We start from the raw sequence: 23,673 nt of genomic DNA on the forward strand, positions 1-23,673 counted from the left end.
TGGAAATGACAAACAGTTATACTGTACTGCAAATCCGTTATTTTGAAATAACATTACACGTGGCAAGATGACAATCAGCACGCTTTTATTAATGCATTTTAAAGCGCGGAATATCGTAGTTTCTTTTGTCTATAGTTTTGAAAAGATTATAACAGCCAAGTGGTGTAACATTAACTCAACTTTTACACACCCATACATATACATACACATTTTTTGTACCTATTTGTAGTACATAATATAGTGCTCCAACAAAGAATATAAGAACAGGCACATAAAATTATAGATATGTATATAGTTTAAAAAGTATAACTTGCTTGCTATTTGAAACTATTAAACAATTTTCAATATTTATTCTGTTTAAAACGGCCCAATTTAATTTATGTACAGTGATGTACAATCAATCACACAGTTACATGTTTTCATGCGTGAATCTCTTTGAGTTTTCTATGTACTGTAGTTTTTAGATAATACTATTTGCCATAGCACAATAAGCTGGTTATCAACGAAAACGAGTAGTATGTCTTGAAGACGAATATAATCTTGTCAGACCTTAGCTTAGTTTGCGTTTGTAATTTCAACAACAAACAACGTGAAGCAGCAGCCACAGCAAGGCAAGTGCTGACTGTGCGTCTTTGTAGCTGATTTAATTTAATTGCCTTCAATTGGATTTGAAGCTTCATCACAACCCGAGTGAGTGGGTGGACAATTAAACATTTTGTTATATAAACAGCTGTAGCCTTCAAGACATGGATCAAGCTGATAATCCACAAATACGCCGATCCATATCGATGCCGGTTAAACCGCGTCCTATTGAACCTAAATCACTCAAGCGTTCGGAAGAAAAGGAGCGCATCAACGAATCGGCCGACTATTATCCAGAGAGTCCGATTGTGCAGCGCCGTAAGAAAAGCGATTTGGATGGACATATAAGCAGAAGCGCTAACAAGTGAGTATGATTTACTTAATGTGGAACAACTTAAGTTGATTTAGTTGTGCACACATTATAATGATAAGTGTTTGCGTATGTAAGTATGTGTGTATGTATATATAGTACATATATGTATGTATGTATTTTGTTTGACTTGAGTGCTTTAACTAAATTTATGTTCTGAAATCTACTGAATAACTTAAATTCAAGTGTTTAATCTTTTTATCTAACTGTGAGTCATGCCTGTTAAGTTTTATAGGACAAGCTGAGATGCAGGTAAATTTAATTTTTCACATTTCTGACAAGTTCTGCAAATATTAGTTTGTGGACTTTGTCGCAATGTTTTGAATTGGATACGAACTCTTAGACATAGGACATTTTTAGAGTGATTTATGAATTAAAATTTATACACTTATAACTATAAATATATGTAAGATGCACTGTTATTTTGACGAGATTAATGCTCTCATGTACTTGCTAATATGCCGTTAAACTTTCCAGTGTGCCTTGTGCAAGCGATTGGGCTGGTAGCACAATTGAATTGAATCGTGATTGCCGTTACAGTGGTAAGTTAGCGGATTCTTGTTAATAGTCGTACTCCTTTGAAATGCTAACACGCAGATTAATGTAGATCCAATGTGTTCGCGAAGTCGTCATCATCGTGTCATTGAGAAAAGTGGCCATGAAAATGTCAGTTTTCGGCGTATACCACAGAAATCGTGGCGCTACGTTAGAGATTTGGTAACAACAATGGTAAGCGCGTTAACACGTTTATTCCCAAAGAAATGTCTTACAACAGCACCTTCAAATGTGAACAACACAATAACACCAGCATCAACTAAATTAAGTTTTGAACAATCGGATTTAGAGTCATGTGTGGAAGATGATGCCAACAGTTATTCGGGCATAAAACAAAATAATACAAATGGAAATTTTCGCATTTAAAAATATTTGACCGGCTGGAAGCCATAACAAATCGCATCAACTGAAATTAAACTAAATAGTAATAACTAAAATAACATATGTCACCACTGTACAAATATATGTATGTATTGAATATATGTATGTCCTGGATTTTATGTGCATGTACTTTTGTATATACATATGTACATATGTATTATAGTTTTCGTTGAAACTAAGCATTTATGAAATACTAGCCAAGTTATATAATCACAAATACTCAAACAATATATATAGTTCTTTGCACTAATGTTAAATTATGTCATTTGTTGAAATAAATCACCATTAACAACTAATTCATAGTTTTTTCTTCTTATTACTACTAAATTTGATGCCATGATATGTATATATAACATTTTGAGAGGCACTGTATGCATAAAAGATAAGTATATTACAAATGTATGTGAAATATGAAAATTTGGCGCCACCATGCACTGCATACTGCATTGCTCTTGTAAATAAATATGTATATTCCAAAGTCGATATGTTCATTTGCACTGTTTTCTTGACAAGCAAGTGCGACACTTTTCAAATTTAGTAGCATTTTTTTGAAAACTAAATTCCACTCTTGATTAGCCAACAGCTAGCTACCTCTATAAGTAAATCAATGATTATAAGTATATATGTATATAAATATGTGTGTATGGTATATGCTTAGATCGAACTTGATTGGAAATATATGCTGACGATTTTTGTTGGATCCTACTTCCTCACTTGGTTCTTCTTCGCCTTGCTCAACTATATGGTTGCTTATTCGCATGGAGATTTAATGTTTGACGAAGTCACCGGCGAGCGTTTGGGCGAGGGCAAGGAACCATGTATTAAGGGCGTGCATAATTTCGTCTCCATGATCATTTATTCGGTGGAAACACAGACCACAATTGGTTTCGGTGAGAAATATGCGAGTGACGAGTGCCCGGAAGCTATATTTCTATTCGTTTTGCAAATGATATTGGCTATTGGAATTGAGGGAATGCTCGTCAGCATGGTATATGCAAAGACGGCAAGGCCAGCAAAGCAAATAACGAAAATGAAATTTAGCGACAAAGCGGTGGTAAGTATAAAAAAAAACATAATAAATAATAATAATAATAAATAGAAAAAAAAAATAAATAAATCATAACAAATATAATAAAAAAAATTATATAAATAACATAAAAAATAATAACAAATATAAAAAAAATAATATGAAAAAGTAATATAATAAAAAAAACTATAAAGAATGATAAATAGAAGAAAACAAAATTTGAACTTTGTGAAATTTTTGGCGTTTACAACTCAAAATGTGCCATTACATATCCTTTAGCTAGAAATAATTCTGTACTTTCCAGATTTGTTATCGGGATGGCAAACTTTGTCTCTTATTTCGCGTTTGCGATCCACGCAAACAACAAGTCATAGAGTCGAAGATACGTGTTTATCTCATAATGGGGAAAACGTAAGGCCTGTTACCAGTGATAAGTGTTGAAATATGTTCTGAATACACCTATTTTAATTATTTTTGTTTTTAGCACACGCGAGGGCGAGTTCTTGCAAACACGCACTGAACTGAAATTGGATGGCAATGGCGAGCAAATTATTGTCTGGCCAGAAATCGTATGCCACTTCATAGATGAGACCAGCCCTTTGTACTATTTGAAATCGGCTAAAGATTTGAATGAAGCACAATTTGAATTGTATGTGTCGATTGTTGGTTGTTCTGCTGCAACCGCTATGGTAACGGAGGCACGCACTTCCTACGTGCCATGCGAAGATATTTTCTGGGGACAGCGCTTTGTCAACATTATCAACTACGATTCACGTAATGAGCGATATATCGTTGACTATAGTAATTTCAATACAACAATATCGGTACATTTATAATATAACTGGACACCAAATGCGCAGAGTTTTACAAGTTTTAATTGCGTTTTCTTTGCAGGTCGACATGAAATCTATTGAACATTCCTGCTTGGAGAACAAAGCTTGAATGAAAGTAATCGAAAAAACACAATTTGTGTTACGTATATATATTTTTCTAATTTTCAAATGCATAATGTTTGAAGTAATTTTTTAAAACTCAATTTATTAACTGGCAAAACTTTATATTTGCACTAATAAAGTATACAATTATGTTAATCATTTAATTATTATATAGTTAATTCTTATTTCTATGTGTATGATTTTTGTTTGGTAGCATAAAGTCTTTTTTCGTGGAATTATGCAATAAATGAAATACAATTTCGTTTTAATAAGTTTCTACTCAGTGCGTTTACTTAATTCACTACATTATATTTTTTCCTACTGATCTTCGAGACCAAAAAATATTTTTAATAAACAGACAAAGTCATTTACCTACTTTTTCTCCATGATTTGCTGTAGCTGAGCTTTCAGTAATTCGTTTTCATCTTTCAAACGCAAAAATTCGTTGACAAAAGGATCAGTTTGCAGCAGATAGCTCAGCGCATCACGTATATCTTCACTAGTGTTCATTTGCCGTGCCCAAATGTCAGCTATTTGCGTGAATATTTGCCACTTATTTTGCTCAGCATTAACTTTTACTTCCGATTCTAGTTTTTGAAATCGTGTATTCATTTCCAAGCGCAAATCTGCGATATGTTGTAAAATATCGCTTGGTGTGGCAGTAATATTCACATTCTCTGAATGATTATTTTCGGTAGTATTTATAGTTTCTACGTTATTATTTTCGGTGATTATTTCTGACTTTACTTGATCTAATTTCTTAACTTTTATGCTATCTATCGGTGTGTGATTCGGTGTGCTACTGTAGGCATTTAACGGTTTACGCAGTTGGCCGTGGGTGTCGAAATCCATTTCCGCATTCGATGGATTCTCTTTATCACTAGTATTGCTAACATTGTTTTGATGTAGAATGTGAGAGGATTCCTCTTCTTCAATTTGTTTCAAATTAGTAACCATTTTTGATATACTATTTCGGTCGCGTAGTGGAGCTGGTGGGTATTAATAAAAGTTCAGAATTTGTAAACTATAAAATCACGAAAGCAATTTTTATTTATAATGTTAACTTACTCGTATATGGTTTTTTACCGTCCTCAATCTTTTTACGTCGTGTATTTACATAATCGAAACTCATATTTAATTTTCCATTGGAAATGTTTTCAGTCGATTTTTCTGTAGATTCATTAAGGTTCTCACTGCTCCCGTTGAGTTTCGATGCGGTTGGAGTGGTATCCTCGGTTTTGGGTTTTCGTCCGAGTGTATCCCAATCAAAACTGTCCCGTCGCATTGTGAAACGAGCCGACATGCGATCTAATTTATTCGCCTGAAAATCCAGGAAATCACAAAAGGAATCGCGTTGTCGCATTGTTGCGGTTGATTTTTGTTGTTCACCAAGATACTCCGTTGGGCTGTCAGTATTGTTAGCTATTGTACCGCTGAAACTTGAAGTAGTGCTTCCGTCATCTTCAGACAGCGGCACAAATGATAACCTTGTAACAGAGCAATCATGCACTTTTTTGGTGGCCAAACATTTTTTAACACTTCGTATATCATATGAAATCAATTCACCCTTTAAATTTCCCACACAAAAGTATGTGCCACAACCACTCATTGCCACCGTTGACAGTGGATGAGGATGATTTAGTTTCATTTGTGGTGTTCTACGTCGCGTGTCGAACACATTAACAATACAATCGTAGCCGACGCTTATTAGAGAATCAGGTGTTGCAGCGGACATGCATAAATCGCGACAGGGCGAAGCGTGTGCATCATTTAAATTAAATATTTTGCGTTTAGTTTGCAAATCGTAAACAGTTACAGCGCCCTTAAATGATGCTATAGAAAATTGGAAACGTTTGGTAGGGTGAAAGCGAGCCAGAGTTGAACTAGAAAGAAAATGTTAGAATAGAACTAAATCAAGGCTACTGTGTACACTTACTTGCCATCTATGTTTACACTATCGATTTTTGTCTTTGTTTTAGTTCCGTATATGTTGATATGACCATTTTCAAACACAGAAGATATGTATTCATCCGTGCCATTGTAATCCAAATACAATACGCTATTACGATTATTATCTATACAAATAATAAAATATTAAAGAACGAATATATCATTATTAAAATATGTTGAGTCCTAACCGGCTTTAAAGCGATGTACCAGCTCCGAGTTTTTATAATTGTATATGCTAACTTGCCCATTTACTCCACCAAAAGCCATTTCTTCCATCGATTGCTTTGCGCAAGCGGCACTGTAGACATTTCCGATATTTAGTTTGCGCACTCGTTGAATATTTAAATCTTTATATAAAAACATTACTTTTCTGTAGAAAACAAACTTTTGTATGTTGCATTGTATGCTTACTGTTATTGCCTTTATCCTTAATTCGCATAATTTCCAGACCTGACTTTTTGTTCACCTCTAGGAAAATACGCTGTCGGGCGTAAAACTGAAAATCCGTTGTTTCTCCATTTGCATGCTGATAAATAGATTTTGTATCTAAATTACTAAAATCCGAAAGCACAGTAGTCTTCCCCGTTGATATTAAATACATTTTCCAAGATTATTTAAGTGCGGACTTTAAGAAAACACAATTTTAAGCAGCAAGAACATCAATTAAATTTCAATTTCAAACATTTATGTTGATTTCAGATTACTCGTATTGCAGCGACAGCTAGCGGCAAAAAAGTAGGGAAAAAGAAGAAACCCTGGCAGATGCAGTGGTGCCATAAAAACCATTTTACTACTGATAATTATTCTTAAGAAAATAATACTATTGCTTAGTACTTTCACATTTTATTATAAATTTGATAAAATCAAAAGTAGTTGGTTTTTGTAATATTACATGGACTTCGAAATTAATGGCATTCTCGATTGTCAAACATATTGCCTATACACCTGCTGAAACGAAGCAATGTAGGCGTGAAATTGTCCAACCAGCACAGCTGTTTCTGTCAGGTATTTGTTTTTTATTGGCAATACTGGCTGTCAAAAAGATATCTGTCGTGGAAGGAAATGTCAGAATTTAGAGGAGGAGAAAATTTACGACGAAAATAATTTTTTCCTCTATCCAATCGTAAATATCGGCAATAAATCGTAAAATTGTGTTTTTCTGCAAAGTGTGTAGCAAATTTATAACCATTCTGTAAAAATAAAAAAAGATTTATATTGCACATAATAACTAAATAAAAGTAAATAGCTATAACTTGTTACAGTGAAGTGAAGTGACACAAAAGTAGCATAGAAACGGAAGGAACAGTAATAACAGCAACAAAGAAAAGGTGTAAAACAAAACGTAGCGGAGCGCCACTTCACCAATTACTTACGAATGCACTGACAAATAAAATTTGCGTATATTTCTACGGGTAAAAAATTAAGTAAATAGCGACATAATAAATTGAAGTTTTCTTTTCAATAAATAATATCAAACATATAAAATGAACCGGAGTGATGGTTTGGTGAGACGAGCCGTTAAAACACGGGATAATGGAGCTGAAGGTGGTGCTGCTGGCCTAAATGCAAACACACCGGACGACGATAACGATTTGAATAATAGTAATAAAGATCAAGAGGACAATATAGATGATGGAGATTCCAAACAGACACGTCTAACACTCATGGAAGAAGTGTTGCTGTTGGGCCTAAAAGACAAGGAGGTAAATAGTTGTAGTGCAGCTTTATCGTAACTCTTCCGGAATTCTATTAATATTATTGCAAATGCCGCAATTTTTATGTGCGGGTATTATAGCTAAAAACAATGCTGTAGAATTGAAGTTATCAGAAAAACACTAGCAATTAACGAAAACAAGTGAGCCAAAGCTCAATTCATCAATGTGGTGCGAACAACACGTTCTTCACTTAGAATTGACGTCTTTATATCTATCTGCCATTAACTTTTCAAACTGTTATGGCAATGACGAGCTTCTGCTACCTTCATTAACATTTGATGCGGTGGCGGAACATTTTTGTATTTGTAGTTGCCTCTCTGTTTACGAAGTGTGTTAACATTCAACGTAGGCACATATTGTGTCTTTGTTTTCATTTTCGCACCCTTTAATTTCTTTCATATAAAGTTCACTGTGATGGAATGTACATATCTATGTACTACAATTGTGTGGATTCTATTAAATGTTAATTGAACTTAATGATAATATAAATCTTAATAGAATTATAAGAAAACAATTACTTTTCTAAAGTATAGTGCATACTAAATACTCTAGGGTACTATTTGATTTTTAACTGAAAATTTTGCATAAATAAGCGTTTTCTTATTAATCGGCGTTTGGGCTCAATGACACACATAAAGCAAATAGAAATAAATCAATTAACAATTACCTCATTTTCAAATTAGATAATGGCTCAATAAAAAAACCCTTAAGATATATGTATAAGAAGTAATTAATTTCTGAAAATATACCCACATACATGTTTGATGTCCAAAGCATTTCTTTTATCAAGTAAACGACTGAATTGCTCTCTTTCTTATCAAGACAAACAAGTATTTCTTGTTATCACAAAAAACTAAACCACTATACGGATATGCTTCCAAATATGAAATTTTTGGAACTATGATTAATATACTACGACTTACGGTTTTTCCAGTATACTTCTTTAGATAAAAGCAGCTGTCTCAATTAGGCAGTACTATGATATTTTTAAAATACCTATTAAAATGATTAAGTTGTTATTAATTTTATATGTATGTACATGCACATACATATGTATTATACATGTATATATGTATGTAAGCATTTATATATATTTCCATCATTTTGATACCTCTTGTGTAGGCTAACACATTTTAATTATTTTAAGTAGTTCCTTATGTTTTAACCAAGATTGTGATAATATCAGTGGTTTCATTTCTTATCACCAAATTTCACTTCCGCTTTGCCCGGACGCTCGCTCACTTAGAAATCTATTCATACATAGACCTTATGTACATATGTATGTACATATATAGTTGATGCTTACGTATATTGTGGGTTTGAAACTAATATAATTTGAAATGTATTTGGTGCTTTATATTTTTTAATTTTTCATCTATTAACATATGCTTCTTCAATTAATAGGGATACACATCTTTTTGGAATGATTGCATATCGAGCGGTCTACGTGGCTGCATTCTCATCGAACTCGGCTTGCGGGGTCGTGTGATGATGGAGAAAACGGGTATGCGTCGCCGCGGTTTGTGTTCCAGGTAAATCAAAAATAATGATAATATAATTACTGTAAAAATTCAAATATATAAATTACTATTTGCTATTTACAGAAAACTCGTATTGAAATCAGATCAGCCGACCGGTGATGTGTTACTTGACGAAGCGTTAAAACATATTAAAGAAACAGATCCACCAGAAACTGTGCAAAGTTGGATAGAATATTTGAGTGGTAGCTTACTAAACGCTCATAAAAAGAAAAAATCGTAATTAACGAGTTTAAATTGATTTTAAATTCTAGGCGAAACATGGAATCCCTTGAAATTGCGGTATCAATTGAAAAACGTGCGCGAACGTTTGGCAAAAAATTTAGTGGAAAAGGGCGTTCTGACAACAGAGAAACAAAATTTTCTGCTTTTCGATATGACGACACATCCGCTTAGCGACAATGTCGTCAAATGCCGTTTAGTGAAAAAGGTGCACATTATTTGTAATAATTACATTTAAATAACATTATTATATTTGTAAATGTTTATTTTCGTATTCACTTCAGATACAAGACGCCGTACTTTCCAAATGGATCAATGATCCACAACGCATGGATAGACGTATTTTGGCCTTAATATTTTTGGCGCATGCTAGTGACGTAATCGAGAATGCATTTGCGCCGCTAAATGACGATGACTATGAATTGGCCATGAAGCGTGTACGTGAATTGTTGGACTTAGATTTTGAGGCGGAGGCGGCCAAACCGAATGCAAACGAAATACTTTGGGCAGTGTTTATGGCTTTCAGTAAATAAGATCCTGTTAATTATTATGGGATTGAATGATGAGCAATCGCGCTATCTGCCAATGCCACTTTTATATATATACATGCATACATACACAATATACATAGTTTACAAAAATCTAGTAGACAAAAGCAAAAACCAACAAATGGATTTTTCTAACATATGAGAATAATTACTATCATAAATTTATATTATAAATATGATGTATTTAATTTTTTCTTGCGAAATGCCACTACACACATATACTTTTCCATTATTTACAATTGTTGTGAAAGATAAAAAATTTAAATAATAATAATAAAAATATACAGCTATACATAGACACATAAAGAAAAAAATAACAATTTTGAAATAATGGAAAAATAAAAAATTAGAGAGGTAATATTGCATAATAAATAGTATTTAAAAAAAAAGAGTAAATAATATTAGCATTGGTAATAAAGGACACATATATTCGACAAAAAAACAAAACGAAACAAAATCAGACGATAAATGCAAGCGAAATAAAATCATAGATAACAACACAAAACAATAGACATTTTATATAGATAATATTACATATATAACACAAAAAGAGTTTGAGTTTCACAAAGACATCACTAAAGTCGAACGATTTGGAGAGCCAAGCTCAAAATCATGTGCTTTTTTGTTTTGTAAAAAAATCCTTAATAAATTTGTTCCAAAGTTGCAGACGTAATATTTGATATAGAAGACACGATTTTGAGGAACTAAACGTCTGTGGATTTTATCTCAATGTCTCTGTGTAGTAAGCCACAAAAATGTTAAGAATAGTTATTGCAATGTGAATATAAGAAAATATTTAAAAATACGAAAACAATTGAGTATATTATGTAACAAACGAATAACGACAACTGCAATGTATTAGTAAGACAAGCACTGAATAATAATTTGCTGTTTATTAAAACTTCAATTGAAACATAGCTGTTTAAAGTTTTTGTTGTAGCCACTGAACGCGTCATTTTATATTACACGTCGTTTTTTATACATATATTATTTTTGACCATTTTTTGTTGTTATTATTCATTTAGCGCCGCTTCGAATTGGCAGAAGAAAATTTTTTAAATTGATTGAGCACTTCTTTCTTAAAGAAACAACAAACAAAAAAAAATTGTTCCATTTTCAAAACTAACTAAATTTAAGCATATATACAATTTATTTTCTAAATAAATTCATATTTTATCTTGAAATATATGTAAATAATATTGCGTACTTTTATGGGCTAATGCAAAATAAGAGTGAAAATGGTATATATTCATATATACTTACATATTCTTGCAAGCATGCATACATACATACATATGTATGTGCGCTTTGTAAAAGTCTCGTCTACAACAACAATAGCAAAACACACCACTACACACCCAAATCAATGGCAGAAACTTGCAACGCAGGCACGCAGTTGCTTTGAAAACTTGTTTATATAGCTACATATATAACTTTATGTATATGTATGTATATGTATACCCCTACATACATATATAAGTTCATATACTGTGTAATGCAGTTGCAGCCACTCAATGCATTCACAAATACATCAACAAATGATATAACCATTGAGATGAAAACATAAATAGAGCAATAATCTTGTCTTGTCTCAGCATTATCGAAGTGTTTTGAAGGCAAATAATTTCATTTCAAATAATAAAATTTCATTTGCATGGTCTACATACATATTATACACACTTTATATAAAATATTGATATATTTATTTTGCTGCATTTTCCTTCGCAGCGCTTAAAGCGTAACGGTAATCATTTTCGGCAAGTTATTTGGTTAACCAGTTGCAACATTTTATTGTTATTTTTGTTGTATTGGCAGAATTCTGCCGAGTTGACATTACTTGGCCGGATAAAAAATCCGGGTCCCTTCCGGTTACGTAAATCCGATTGTTGTGGGAACATTTTATTGTGTATATATGTATACATAATATGTACATATGCATATATATAAACATATATTAATTTATTGTTTAATCAGCTGCTGTGGCTGACTTTTATTTATAATGAAATAGTTAAATTTAGTTTAAAACTGAAATATGTTTTGTTTCAGCGTTTATTGCCCCCAATTGAAATGTTTATACAGGTGTTGTAACTCCAATTAACAGGTTGTTAACTACTCTAATACCCTTTACATATACCAAAATTTGCATAAAATGATTTCGATCGCTCGGTTCGTATGACAGCTATATGCTATAGTGGTCCTATCTGAACAATATCTTCAAATATTGTAGCGCTTCCATAGAAAATAATCTGTGCAAAATTTCGTTAAGATACTCGGTCTAATAAGAAATTGTTCCATACATTCGACTTGATTTCGATTCCTCAGTTCGCATGACAGCTATATGATATAGTGGTCCGATGTGAACGATATCTTCAAATATTGTAGTGCTCGTTTGAAAAATAGTCTATACCAAATTTCGTGAAGATATTCCACCAAATAAAAATGTTTTCCATACAAGAGATGATTTCGATCGATAAATTTCTATGACAGCTATATGCTATAATGGTTCGATATAAACAATTTGTTCGAATATTGTATATTTACCTTGGTAAATAATGCATGTTAAATTTCGTGAAGATACTCCGTCAAATAAAAAAGTTTTCCATACAAGAGTTGATTTCGACCGCTCAGTGTGTATGGCAGCTACATGTAATAGTGGTCTGTTATAAACAATTTGTTCAAATATTGCATATTTGCTTTGGATAATAATAATTGCCAAATTTCATGAAGATATCCTGTCAAATAAATAAGTTTTCCATACAAGAATTGATTTCGAAAGCTCAATTTGTATGGCAGCTATATGCTAGACTGCAGCGCTCCTTTGGATAATAATATATGCCACATTTCATGAAGATATCCTGTCAATTAGAAAAATATATCTAAAAACTAAGGAATTGTTTTACATACTTATACTTTATAGGGTCTTCGACCCTCTGGCCGAGAGTTACAAACTTAAAAAAAAACTTAATATTTCCTGTTTAGGGTATAATGAATGACTGAACTACAAAAATAGCGCTAGTAAAGTACACTTTTAGTAACAATAGAGTTAGATATGGCGTGCTAACACTTTGAAACGGTCTTACTCTGACATTAGTTTAGAGTTTTAGCGACTAAACGTGTGGTTCTTTTTCTTACTGTTTACTTAGACTATGATTAGTGGTAAAGTTCAAAGATTGTCACCGAAGATAACTGATGGCTATAATTCTGGGTCCAATAGGAAAGTTACATCAACGGGTATTAGAGAGCAGGTTTGTGGAGACAAGTGAATTAGAACATAATTCAAGGTTATATCATAAAATAATATAAAATTTATTATGTTATAGATCATATTTAAAAGATATATAATAAAGTAATATAAGCTGATTATTTCTTGAAGAAAGATCATAACATAACCTCTAACCGTATGATCAGCGATAATTGGAGCCACTACTTTACCTGCTCAACATACACCAACGCATTTGGAGAATATTCTATGCTGCAACAACACTAAGAACAGCATAATTTAGGAAGTATACAGTAAAAACGATTCTAACTGGTAATTTGCAAGTTGTTTAAGCTTTTAGCCTCACCCATATTAAATCAAGGGTATATATTTCTATGGTGAGCTGTTACTGAAAATCTCTCCGATGCCGTAGAGTTTTCTAATATCAGCGTGGAGAAGTCAACGTGAAATGCTTGCGAAAGAGCAGCATTCAAATCGAAACAAGTCTATCACTGGCGTTTAAGCAAGACAAATCGGAACTAAATTGAACATAAGCCAATTATTTAGAAGTCCATTATTGAGTTGTAAAATAATTCGAGTATTGTTAAATTTTAATTTAATATTTATTGATTATTTTATGAAATTTAAGGTTCTTTTAAGGGCGACAGTGCCATAACGTTCAAAATTGAAATGGAAAATTGCTGTTTTCAACTTTATAGTCTAATTTACTACGGAAGCAAATACAATTTTAGTACTTTTGACATTATACCAATTAACCAATACCGGCTGTCATTGACATTTTCAATGTTTTTACTTAGGTTGAGCAACGCCAAATTGGAAACAATTCTTATTTACGCACATAAAACTATAATAGATGTATAAGCAATGGGAAAATTTCGCTTAATTTCAAATATAACTAACGTATGCCATTATACCAGTTTTAATAATACAATAAAATTACATATTTAATTGAATATTTTCGTATTTTCGTATATATTTTGCAAATATGATAATCTTCTCTCTTTCTTAACATTTTTAAAATAATAATAATAAAAATTTGCACAATATTATTGTATATATATATACCTAAATTACACGGAAAATAATAGACCACAAGCAAAAGTTTGGACAGTGCAAAATAAAAAAAGAGGGGGAAAGGAAGCGTTAAGGCAAATACCAAATCAAAATGTTATTTAAGCATTCAAAATGACAAAAAATACACAAAATTAGTTTTGCGGTTATATAATTATATATGTATGCATGTGGGTAGATGTGGAAATTGCAATAAGTATATGGAACTGTCTATTGTATGCGTATGCGTTCAAGTATAATTGTTTGTTTGTTTGTATGTATCTATGTGTACGAGTATTCATACACAATCAACTACCAACGTTTACGAGAGAGCCGATGCAACCGTGCACGATTCTGGGAATAGCTACGGCACATTAGCTGGCTGGTTGTGTTATACATTGTGTTTGTTTGTCTGTCAGCATTCCCACTTTGCGACATGTTGCAGCTGCTACTTTTACCACAACCCACAAGCTAACTTAACAAATCCTTAATCTCCTTATGCATATGACATAAGAAGTCCACATAGCTGGCCGAGCCATCTGTGCCGCGATCCTCGATCAGGAAATGACGGAAAACTGATTCCAGTTTGTCGTTTTGTCGCACGCACGTTACCTGTTGCCAAACGAAAGATATGGAAAGTATAAGAAAATAAGTAACGCTGCGCTAAAACTCACACAAGTGCACATGTGACTACTTACCCGCATATTTCTGGTGCGTTCCTTCATGATCGTATCGATAATGTTGCGCACGCGTTCCGCCAACGGTGTTTCGCCAATAATGGCAAATCGTTCAGCATTCACCTGTTGTGTGCACTGTACACCGAACAGTGGCTGGATGAAGGTTTGCGGCAACGATTGGCCCAACCAGACGAACAGGTGCACACCGTTCTCGAGTATGTAGGCGCCGTCTTCGCTCATCTTTTCGTGTGTACAGCGTATGGACATGGGCAATTCGTTGTCATCAACATCGACATTGTGTATTGGAATGAAACGTGGATACAAATAGCTGACAGACATATTCAAATCCATGGTCTGCACGAATTGCATAACGTACGAGCGATCGTCGAGTGTCATATCGGAACCGCCAGAGATGGCGTCGTTTTTCAGCAGACACGAAACATAGAGCGGCAACAATTTCAGACACTCGGGCAGTATAAGTTGGCCAGCCGATGTGGGTGAAGTGCAATGCTTGCGATAGCATGCCAATATCTGTGCCGAACGATTTATCAGATTGTCCTTGACCTGTTTCGGCGTGTGTTCCAGCAATTTGGCGCAAGCCTGTTTGGCAAAGAACAACATCATGGCATCCAAGTCGCAGCATTTGAAGACATCCGCGATTGTTGTTGTGGCACGAAGTGCCAAATTCAAAACACGTAAACGTCGTTGACCGCTGACCGATGTGTAGAGTAGAGCGATTTGTAAGTATATATTTTCCTCAGGTGGCAACTTGTCGTCGTGCTTAATTTCAATAGCAACGGACTTATTGCAGTCTGTGGGAGAGTAACGATAAAAAATACGATTTTAAAATATTTTAAGTTTTGAGAAAAATTTTGAATTAAGTGCACCTATGCTAGCCAGTTCCACATCGGTTGTGTTCGTCATGAAGAAGTGACCGTAGAAATCGGTTGGGCGTATGCCAGCCGAAGTGCGCACGCGCATCACCGCATCGAAAGCAATAGGGCGCGATACGTTCTTAATGATGTCCTCAATCAAGCGATTACCATCAAGGTCAGCCTGAAATAGAGACGATGATTGTTGAAGATTGATTGATTGTTAAAAAAAGTTAAATATAAATTAAAAAATATATATAAAATAAAAAATATAAAACAAATATTAAAAAAACTATTAAAAAAAAAAAATTATTAAAAAATATATAAACAAAAATATATATATTTTTTTTAAATATAAAATAAATAAAAAAATATACTAAAAAAATTAAAAAAATATAAAATAAATTTAAAAAATTAATAAAAAATTAAAAAAAAAATTAAAAAAATACAAAAGAAATTTAAAAAAGTTAAAAAAATTGATTGTTGTTAAAAAAAGTTAAAAATAAATTTAAAAAAATATATAAAATAAAAATTTAAAAAAATATATAAAATAAAACATATAAAAAAATATAAAAAAAAAATATAAAAAAAAAATATAAAAAAAAATAATTAAAAAATGAAACATAAAAAAAATATAAAAATATTAAAAAAAATACAAACAAAAACATTAAAAAATATTTTGAAAAAAATATAAAAAGACTATAAAAAATATAAAATAAATTTAAAAAAATAATTAAAAAAATATATAAATAAAAATTAAAAAAATATAAAAATTAAAAAAAGGTTAAAACAAAATAAAAATAAAAAAAAACTTACTTGGAAGTATGTATATTTGTAGACTTCACCGCCACTTAGGCGCGATACCTGCCCCAGAGTTGCAATGTCTATGTACGAATTATTAAATAAGAATAAATCGACCGATACACCATTCTGTACACAATCCTGTCCCAATGTATTGTAGGAAACACATTGTGGTGTGAGTACGGTTTTCTCTTTCTCAGTACCGAGCAATTTACGATCATCACGATTTTTCAACTTGCCGCGTCCTTCAGCAATTGGTAGCGTGGAATTGAATATCAACAATTTGCCAGCACAATTGGAAGCTTTCAGTGCTTCGAGACCAGCTTGTATGGCTGGATAGAGTACGGTCTCCGTCTCCTTTGTATCGACAAACATTTTCGGTATTTGTTCCATCAAGGCGTCAATCAAAGCCTCCGACTCTTCGGGATGACAGAGGAAGCCATCGAGCAACGGCATAAACATGTCCTGTGCAGTGGATTTGAAAGTAAATCGTTTTTATTGCTAAAGTTTCAAGTAACTCACCTGCACATCGCCGACGACCATCATTTGTGGTTGTGCCAAGCTACTTTTTATATTATAGAAATGCACAGTACTGTTGTAGGTTATGAAACCAACGCGCATTTTCGATTTGTCCTGGCCCTGATCCACAGGTAGATGTTTCAATACCTGCTTCATTTGAGAGCACAGTAGATGTACCAAACCCGACTTGATGGTATTGTAAGAAACGTCAAGTACGAATATAAATGCTGGTATCTCAGGGGGTGTATTATTCTACAAAAAAAAAAGAAAATTGTGTATCATATTTTGTTGCTAAAAAGTTATGAGCTTGCTTACGCGACAATAGTCCTTGGTAGCCAAAAACTCGTATGTGCCCAAAACCAATTCGGGACGCTCATATTTGTCGACACGCTGACCAGTGTGGTCCAAATGTTGGAAGTATTCAGTTGGCACTGCAGAAACAAGCAAAATTTCAGTCATAAGCAGGCTTGTAGCACCAATAATATATTACCTTCCGTGGTTACTTTGCACATCAGACATTGGAAACGGCGACCGGCATCCACGAATTGCATGTTTGGCGACATATAGGCTTTGCAACGATTACACCTAATGGGGCCCAATTCACCAAAGTTCACAATTGGCGGCTCATATTCTCCCTCCACGGTACGGGCCATTGGTGAAACGATAAGGGTTAGGGGCAAAGCAGTTGTCTTCAGTAAATCAGCAGTTGCTGGTATGCAATACAAAGAGGATCTGCGTTTGAAGAGGTAGAGAATGTTAACCATTCACATAAATATAAAATTTTTTAGTTTTTGCTTACCTGACATAACGTGGCGATGAGTTTCCTTGATCCTGCACAACATATTTGGTGGTTACCAATGGTGGCAGCAGACCCGGCTGATTGGTGACAAAAGCGCCACCAGCATTACGTTGATTTTCAATAATAACACTAATTGGGTTTGGCATCTGATCGGGGTCGAGACGGCGTTGGGCCTGTGGATACTGTTGTGGCTGTTGGTACATACCGCCTGGGGCTGGTGGTTGCTAAAAAGAATATTACAACATTATGCATAGACAATACCAACATACTATAACTTACGTTATAGCCAGGACGGCCGGGCATTGGTGGTTGCCCAGGTTGTGTTGGCGGCATCATTTGACCGGGGTAACCAGGTTGTTGTGGTTGTTGAGGCGGATAACCGGGTTGTGGCGGATAGCCAGGCTGAGCGGCTTGTGATGGATATCCAGGGTGCTGTGGTTGCGGAGGAAAACCAGGTTGTTGTTGTTGGTTTGGCTGCATTTGTGGATGTGGTGGATATCCTTGCTGTTGCGGTTGTGGTGGATAGCCTGGCATTGGAGGCATGCCCGGCTGTGGTGGCATTGCTGCTGCTGCGGATGTAGGCGGCATGCCAGGATGACCAGGCAACATTGGTTGTTGTTGTTGTTGGCTCGGTGGTCCAAGCGGCTGCGACATGGGTTGTGGTGGAATTTGACCGGGCCGTGGCGGCATTTGTTGTGCGCCGGGTTGTTGATACTGTGGCATGCCACCAGGTATCGAAGTTGGTGGAGTTGCTGCAACTGGTGGTTGCCCTGGTAATGGCATACCACTCTGAAAATTATAGGTAATTATTATAATTTTAAAATTACAAAAACTTTATCTACTAATTACACATACCGGTTTGGGAGGCATATGTGGCAATCCTGGTATGTTTGCGCTGTTTACTGTCATCTGATTGGGTCCTCCCGGTACGGATTGCATTGGCGGCGTTGATGTATTTGGCGCCGGTGGATACATGGAAGTGGGTGCCTGTGGTGGTTGTTGCGGCTGTTTAGCTGGCTGCCCGTTTGTATATGGACCCGAAATAAAGTTGTTGTTAGCGTTCGATACTTGCTGTTGTGGTTGGGATTGCGCGTTAGTGGGTGGCCCATTTGATAAAGGTGGAGCATCTGGACCGCCGGCTTGAGGGTTTGTTGTGGGGAATGGAGCATTTGCTATGTTAGCATTCGCATATGGAGTATTGGTTTGGGGAGGTACGGGTGTTGGCTGCTTCGCTGCATTCATTGATAAACCGCTCATTGAGTTACTTAACTGCATGTAAAAAAAAAATAATGAATTACAGTGACAGTCAGTATGCGGAAGTGGCAATAAGACTAGTTTCAATATTGTGTGGCCTTATCACTTTTGATTTCGTTGACCCGAAAGTATGCTTTACTTGCGCGTTGTTGTTATTCTTATCACTTAAACCTACTTTATACTAATTTCAATTTTATTGTAAGCTTTTAATACAAACCTGTTGTTGGTAGTTGCCGTTGAGTAAGCCTGGTTGTTGTCCTTGCCCGTAGTTTTGCTGTGGTGGTAACGCACCAAGTGGCCCAGCAGGTGTGGATGCTGCTGATGTTGGTGGCATACTGTTGGGTGGATAACTAGCGCCTGGTGGGCCCAGCTGTGGTGGTGCACCACTTGGTTGCATAGGCTGTTGTGTAGCTGGTGGCCAGCCTGGTGTATATTGTGGCTGCTGCGGTGGCGCTCCGTACATGTTCGGATTCATGTTTTTTTCTTTTTTTGAGTGTTATTTATATCAATTACTTTTATCTATACTTGCAGAAGTAATGGAAGTGTATGGATAGTGAATTGCTGTTTGCTACAGAAAAACTGAACTTTCTCACTGTAATCACTTCACTTTGTTGGTAAATGTAATCTTAATTCGTAGCCTGTTAAGTCGCGAAACTTCCCAGGTAATAATGAAATAATGTTAGTACCCTGAAGTACTCTTATTTAACTCACACACTAATTGGTTTTTTAACTATTAATTAACAATAAGTATGTTTAAATTTATTTTAAACCCGATAAAGAAATTGAGAAAAAATGTCACTTCCACGTCAGAGCAGCAGTTCCAATTTGCTTTACATAGAGATTTTGACGTTTGCCACGTAAACAGTGTTGCCGGTCCGCTAGATATGTTTAGTTTAATGTTAATTTCTTTATTTTCTCATTTCTGCATGCAATTAAAATAAAAACGTTTATTATTTCTTTTCAAAATAAATGTTTATAAGTGATTTACATTTACCAATTAATAATATAATCAAATTATCAATATACCACACAAGAAAGAATTCTTTTATAAATCAACGTAAGGTGGTAATGCTGGTGAAGAGAAAAATCTAGGGTATGTTCAGTGCGTAAAAAGGAAGTGGGTGAAAATATTAGAAATGTAGAATATAAACAATTCATTTATTTAAATATTGATATTTACAAAGTAACGTTTGTTTTTATTATATTAATTATATAATGCTAACAAATAAAGTTGTTTTTGTCATGGAGATTATAATTGACAGTTGTTTTTTATCTTTTATTCAGTTCTGTTATTTAGCGTTTCCTTTTTGCATTCATCCGCTTCCCTCGCGCCTATTTTGACAGTTGGTAAGCAGCTTTATTTTTGAGTGCAGTGATTTTAACATGTTTAACCAAATTTGTGAAAAGTAATTCAATTAAAGAAAGCAAAAGGTGAAATTATGTGAAATTTGGCATAAGAAAAGTGTAATGTAAAGGCTAATATATTGGTGCAAAAGTGTATTCAATGTGTGTGCAATTAATAAGTGCTTAAATTTCGCAGCCACGCCACGACAGCTCTGACCATTAGACAGACACAGCTAAGTTAACATGCACATTTTCTAAAATATATATCATATTTAATTTATATCTTTCCACGACAGTTTAATCACTGAAAATTCCTATATAATTCCGGAGTTGTAGTGTAGTTAGTGTCAAAAAAGAAGCTGCGGCGCAAGCCATTAAAGAATTGCAAACCGGCAATGTGCTCAATCTCTCTGATGTCAGCTAGAAAATTTCGTATATTCGTATTTGTACTAATAGGCGCATTTGGCATTATGTATGCCTCCATATATGGTTGGCCGCCCGGTAATTTCGATTCCACAGTGATTACTTTGAAAAAATGCGTAGGCACCGCAACGGTATTCTCACCAATAACCTCATATTCCACACACCACTTTCCGTTTGCCCTTCTGCTATTCTCTACTTCTGTAAAACCAGCCATTTGACGCTTCGGCTTATATAGCGGTCCGGTACAAACATAAACAGAACCGTAGCGTTCCGTTAATTCGCGTACATAAATTTCCAAATTATTCCACGCATCACGATTGAAGCCCTTACCAACTTGTGGCGCTATATTTGTCAGATAAAATGTCTCATTGCAATGTGTCTGATGACACTTATGATTGCCAGCCGCAGCCAAATGACCGCGATCGAATCCAGAATTTTTGTAATCAGTTACATCAGCTCGAAAGTTGGAAGGCACACTCATATCGGGTTGATAATTTGCTTCATGGCGACTTGCCCCACCACCATTAGATTGGACACAGGGCGCACGTAAATGCTCGTAAACCCAATGTGCAACACGATTGCGTCGATCATAGGAGAGTACAAAATCAGAATAAACACGTATATCGTCCAGACCAGGGAAGCCGTACTTCATGATCTCTGACATACGTGAACCGTTACCGACTGACTGCTCCCGACAGTTAAGATTTAAAAGGGGCAGCTGCAAGTAAAGTGTTTGTGAAAATTTGTAATTAATAAAGTGTGTGTGTAAAGTGGTGGCCAACCGCGTCATATAACTTTTCGCGTATATAGAACGCATATGGATCTTCTTGTATGAGCTGTTGTAGTTTATGCCAGAAATCATGGTGCTGATAGTAGGCGCCGAGTACGAAAAAGCTGCTGCCGGTGAGTACCAATAGTGTTAAACCAACACCAAAGAAAGGCATGCTGCCGTTATTTTTTTTTACATTTATATGTGTGTATATATGATGAAAATATATTTTTTAATGGTTTTTTGTGATAGCTGGCCAAAAGTATTGTAATTTTTTCTAATTTTACTACGCAATTTATTTTTAATTTTCGGAAATTTGAATTTTTGTTTGAGAGCAGGAACAACAACTTTTGAAGTGTTTATAAAAAGTGTGATAAAATTCAAAATAAGTAAATATAGAAGTATTTGGTGAAAACACAATACAGTACGAACAAAAATTTGTTAAAGCTTGTGGCAAAATAATTGTTTTAGAAGTTGTGCGGCAGAGATTTCTTGATTTCACATTAATTCTTTTAAAATAATGTCCATCAAAAGATATTATTATACCATTTATAGAGCTTAGTAGTAAAAGCAGCTTTTTTAGCATGAGGGTGTACATACATATAAACACAAGTACATACCAAGCAGTAGGTAATATAAAACCTCTAATGTCTTGCGCGCAATACTATATACATACTACATACATACATATGTATGTACATACATATATGCAGACATATATGCATGTGCATGTTTTTCAGAAACTTTCGCAAAGTTATCCTGCAGGCATAAAATAAAAGGCGGTCATAAATGCAATAACGGAGATAAACGGCGAATTCGCTGAAAAGATTTATATGAAGAGTTTTTTAGACACGGATTTTCTTACTACATACAAAGCAGATTGCAAAAACACTTAAGATTTCAAAGCGCGCAACGCTAAGGGGAAATTGAAAAGCAAAAGTGTCTCCAAAGACTAAAACGAAGTTATAAATTTTTTAGCGAGAAAAGTGGGCACTGGCAAAGTGGTGTATAATGTTGAGTGGCGAGTACAGAGAAAGCTGAGTGCTAGTGAGACACTAAAAAAATAATAATGAAAGATAGAAAATTTAAAAAATAATAACAAAATTGAAAGTGCGTTTAATACATTCCTATATTACTGATTAACTATTATTAACTACATTAATAACAAATTTCATAATTTCTGAGATATCAAACTGAAATTTTGCCCACGTCTTTTTCTCACCAAGAGGCTACCAATTTGACGTAGGCGCCGATATAAGACCACTATAGGCAGTAGCTGTCATACAAACTAAACGATTGGAATCAAGTTCTTGTATGGAAAATATTTTTATTTGACGAGATATCTTCACGAAATTTGATATTTATAATTATCTAAAGCAGCGCTACAAGTTTTGATTATATTATGCAGATCCAACCTCTTTAGCATACAGCTGCCATACAAGCTAACTGATCAAAATAAAGTTAAAGATCTTTTTATGCACTTTTAGGCTCTAGAAAATACACTTGTAAGAGTTTTACAGCTTCGGTGAAATAAAACTCTTTACCACGGTTGCAGGAAATTAAGTAACAATTCACATAACCTCTCGCAAAATCCATGTTTTAAGCAATTCGCAAAGTGTCATTAAAATTTATCACATGAAAATCGGCGCGTATTTATGTAACTCAAACTTCAGCGTGCTTCTAATGAAGCCAAACCCATTGACACCTAGCACGTGTTTCAAGTACATCAACCCGAGTCGTTGAAAAGTTAACGGTTTCATTTTAACCTTAATTGGTGGTTTTGCTCATTAGCATTTGTTTGCGCATCGATTGGAGATGCGATGAAGGCCTAAAAAGCTGCTACCAACACGTCGAAACCCAAACTGCGCGCGCTGACAGGGGAGGTGTACTCGTGCCAACAGTGTGATGTGCTATCTGTGTGTGTGTGCGAGCGGAAGTGGGTTGGTGCGCAGGTGTTGGGTCGCCGAATTTCCAGCGCCCTTATCAAAGCGTTGACGTGTGGAATGCGGCGCAATAAGCCCAAATTAGCGCACATACAAACATACATACCTAAACATATATATGTATGTATACATACCGCATATGTTACATAGCGACGTCATGCACATTGTAGGTATAAACG

General features: G+C 34.7%; 5 protein-coding genes across 5 annotated transcripts; 2 read left to right on the forward strand and 3 right to left on the reverse strand.

Annotated features, from left to right (window-relative positions):
* The first annotated feature begins 534 nt into the window (after window positions 1–534).
* LOC105231215 (ATP-sensitive inward rectifier potassium channel 15) lies at window positions 535–4,014 on the forward strand. The gene is made up of 7 exons (XM_011212390.4): window positions 535–946; window positions 1,430–1,494; window positions 1,560–1,681; window positions 2,547–2,942; window positions 3,220–3,326; window positions 3,400–3,739; window positions 3,810–4,014. Exons 1-7 carry the CDS (start codon window positions 747–749, stop codon window positions 3,855–3,857), a joined length of 1,278 nt encoding a protein of 425 aa, XP_011210692.1. The 5' UTR covers window positions 535–746; the 3' UTR covers window positions 3,858–4,014.
* On the reverse strand, window positions 3,934–6,534 carry LOC105231216 (uncharacterized). The gene is made up of 5 exons (XM_011212391.4): window positions 6,212–6,534; window positions 5,989–6,147; window positions 5,787–5,925; window positions 4,919–5,733; window positions 3,934–4,839 (listed from the first exon to the last, which is right to left on the reverse strand). Exons 1-5 carry the CDS (start codon window positions 6,399–6,401, stop codon window positions 4,223–4,225), a joined length of 1,920 nt encoding a protein of 639 aa, XP_011210693.2. The 5' UTR covers window positions 6,402–6,534; the 3' UTR covers window positions 3,934–4,222.
* A 299-nt stretch (window positions 6,535–6,833) lies between these two features.
* Window positions 6,834–10,736, forward strand: LOC105231217 (Golgi phosphoprotein 3 homolog sauron). Its single transcript, XM_011212392.4, has 5 exons — window positions 6,834–7,503; window positions 8,920–9,047; window positions 9,120–9,238; window positions 9,308–9,483; window positions 9,560–10,736. The coding sequence occupies exons 1-5, from the start codon at window positions 7,285–7,287 to the stop codon at window positions 9,806–9,808; spliced, it is 891 nt and encodes a 296-aa protein (XP_011210694.1). The 5' UTR covers window positions 6,834–7,284; the 3' UTR covers window positions 9,809–10,736.
* Window positions 10,737–13,986: 3,250 nt separating this feature from the next.
* LOC105231218 (protein transport protein Sec24C) lies at window positions 13,987–19,834 on the reverse strand. Its single transcript, XM_011212393.4, has 11 exons — window positions 19,233–19,834; window positions 18,617–19,030; window positions 18,041–18,550; window positions 17,762–17,985; window positions 17,453–17,694; window positions 17,278–17,393; window positions 16,966–17,214; window positions 16,459–16,908; window positions 15,658–15,826; window positions 14,792–15,582; window positions 13,987–14,705 (listed from the first exon to the last, which is right to left on the reverse strand). Exons 1-11 carry the CDS (start codon window positions 19,488–19,490, stop codon window positions 14,565–14,567), a joined length of 3,564 nt encoding a protein of 1,187 aa, XP_011210695.2. The 5' UTR covers window positions 19,491–19,834; the 3' UTR covers window positions 13,987–14,564.
* Window positions 19,516–21,931, reverse strand: LOC105231220 (endonuclease G, mitochondrial). The gene is made up of 2 exons (XM_011212394.3): window positions 21,565–21,931; window positions 19,516–21,500 (listed from the first exon to the last, which is right to left on the reverse strand). Exons 1-2 carry the CDS (start codon window positions 21,724–21,726, stop codon window positions 20,661–20,663), a joined length of 1,002 nt encoding a protein of 333 aa, XP_011210696.2. The 5' UTR covers window positions 21,727–21,931; the 3' UTR covers window positions 19,516–20,660.
* Window positions 21,932–23,673: the final 1,742 nt, after the last annotated feature.

Source organism: Bactrocera dorsalis, chromosome 1 (genome assembly GCF_023373825.1).
Source record: "Bactrocera dorsalis isolate Fly_Bdor chromosome 1, ASM2337382v1, whole genome shotgun sequence".
Classification (NCBI taxonomy): Eukaryota; Metazoa; Arthropoda; class Insecta; order Diptera; family Tephritidae; genus Bactrocera; species Bactrocera dorsalis.

Excerpts from the sequence above, each read along its gene's own strand:
- LOC105231215 (XM_011212390.4), top strand. The coding sequence starts at position 747 with ATGGATCAAGCTGATAATCCACAAATACGCCGATCCATATCGATGCCG. Across the intron at positions 947-1,429 it reads ATAAGCAGAAGCGCTAACAA|TGTGCCTTGTGCAAGCGATT; the intron begins GTGAGTATGATT and ends TAAACTTTCCAG. Across the intron at positions 3,327-3,399 it reads TATCTCATAATGGGGAAAAC|CACACGCGAGGGCGAGTTCT; the intron begins GTAAGGCCTGTT and ends TTTTGTTTTTAG.
- LOC105231216 (XM_011212391.4), bottom strand. The coding sequence starts at position 6,401 with ATGTATTTAATATCAACGGGGAAGACTACTGTGCTTTCGGATTTTAGT. Across the intron at positions 6,148-6,211 it reads TAAGGATAAAGGCAATAACA|ATTTAAATATTCAACGAGTG; the intron begins GTAAGCATACAA and ends TTTTATATAAAG. Across the intron at positions 5,926-5,988 it reads GGTACATCGCTTTAAAGCCG|ATAATAATCGTAATAGCGTA; the intron begins GTTAGGACTCAA and ends TTATTTGTATAG.
- LOC105231217 (XM_011212392.4), top strand. The coding sequence starts at position 7,285 with ATGAACCGGAGTGATGGTTTGGTGAGACGAGCCGTTAAAACACGGGAT. Across the intron at positions 7,504-8,919 it reads TGGGCCTAAAAGACAAGGAG|GGATACACATCTTTTTGGAA; the intron begins GTAAATAGTTGT and ends TTCAATTAATAG. Across the intron at positions 9,048-9,119 it reads CGCCGCGGTTTGTGTTCCAG|AAAACTCGTATTGAAATCAG; the intron begins GTAAATCAAAAA and ends TGCTATTTACAG.
- LOC105231218 (XM_011212393.4), bottom strand. The coding sequence starts at position 19,490 with ATGAATCCGAACATGTACGGAGCGCCACCGCAGCAGCCACAATATACA. Across the intron at positions 19,031-19,232 it reads ACGGCAACTACCAACAACAG|TTAAGTAACTCAATGAGCGG; the intron begins GTTTGTATTAAA and ends TTTTACATGCAG. Across the intron at positions 14,706-14,791 it reads AACGCACCAGAAATATGCGG|GTAACGTGCGTGCGACAAAA; the intron begins GTAAGTAGTCAC and ends GTTTGGCAACAG.
- LOC105231220 (XM_011212394.3), bottom strand. The coding sequence starts at position 21,726 with ATGCCTTTCTTTGGTGTTGGTTTAACACTATTGGTACTCACCGGCAGC. Across the intron at positions 21,501-21,564 it reads GCGAAAAGTTATATGACGCG|CTGCCCCTTTTAAATCTTAA; the intron begins GTTGGCCACCAC and ends CTTTACTTGCAG.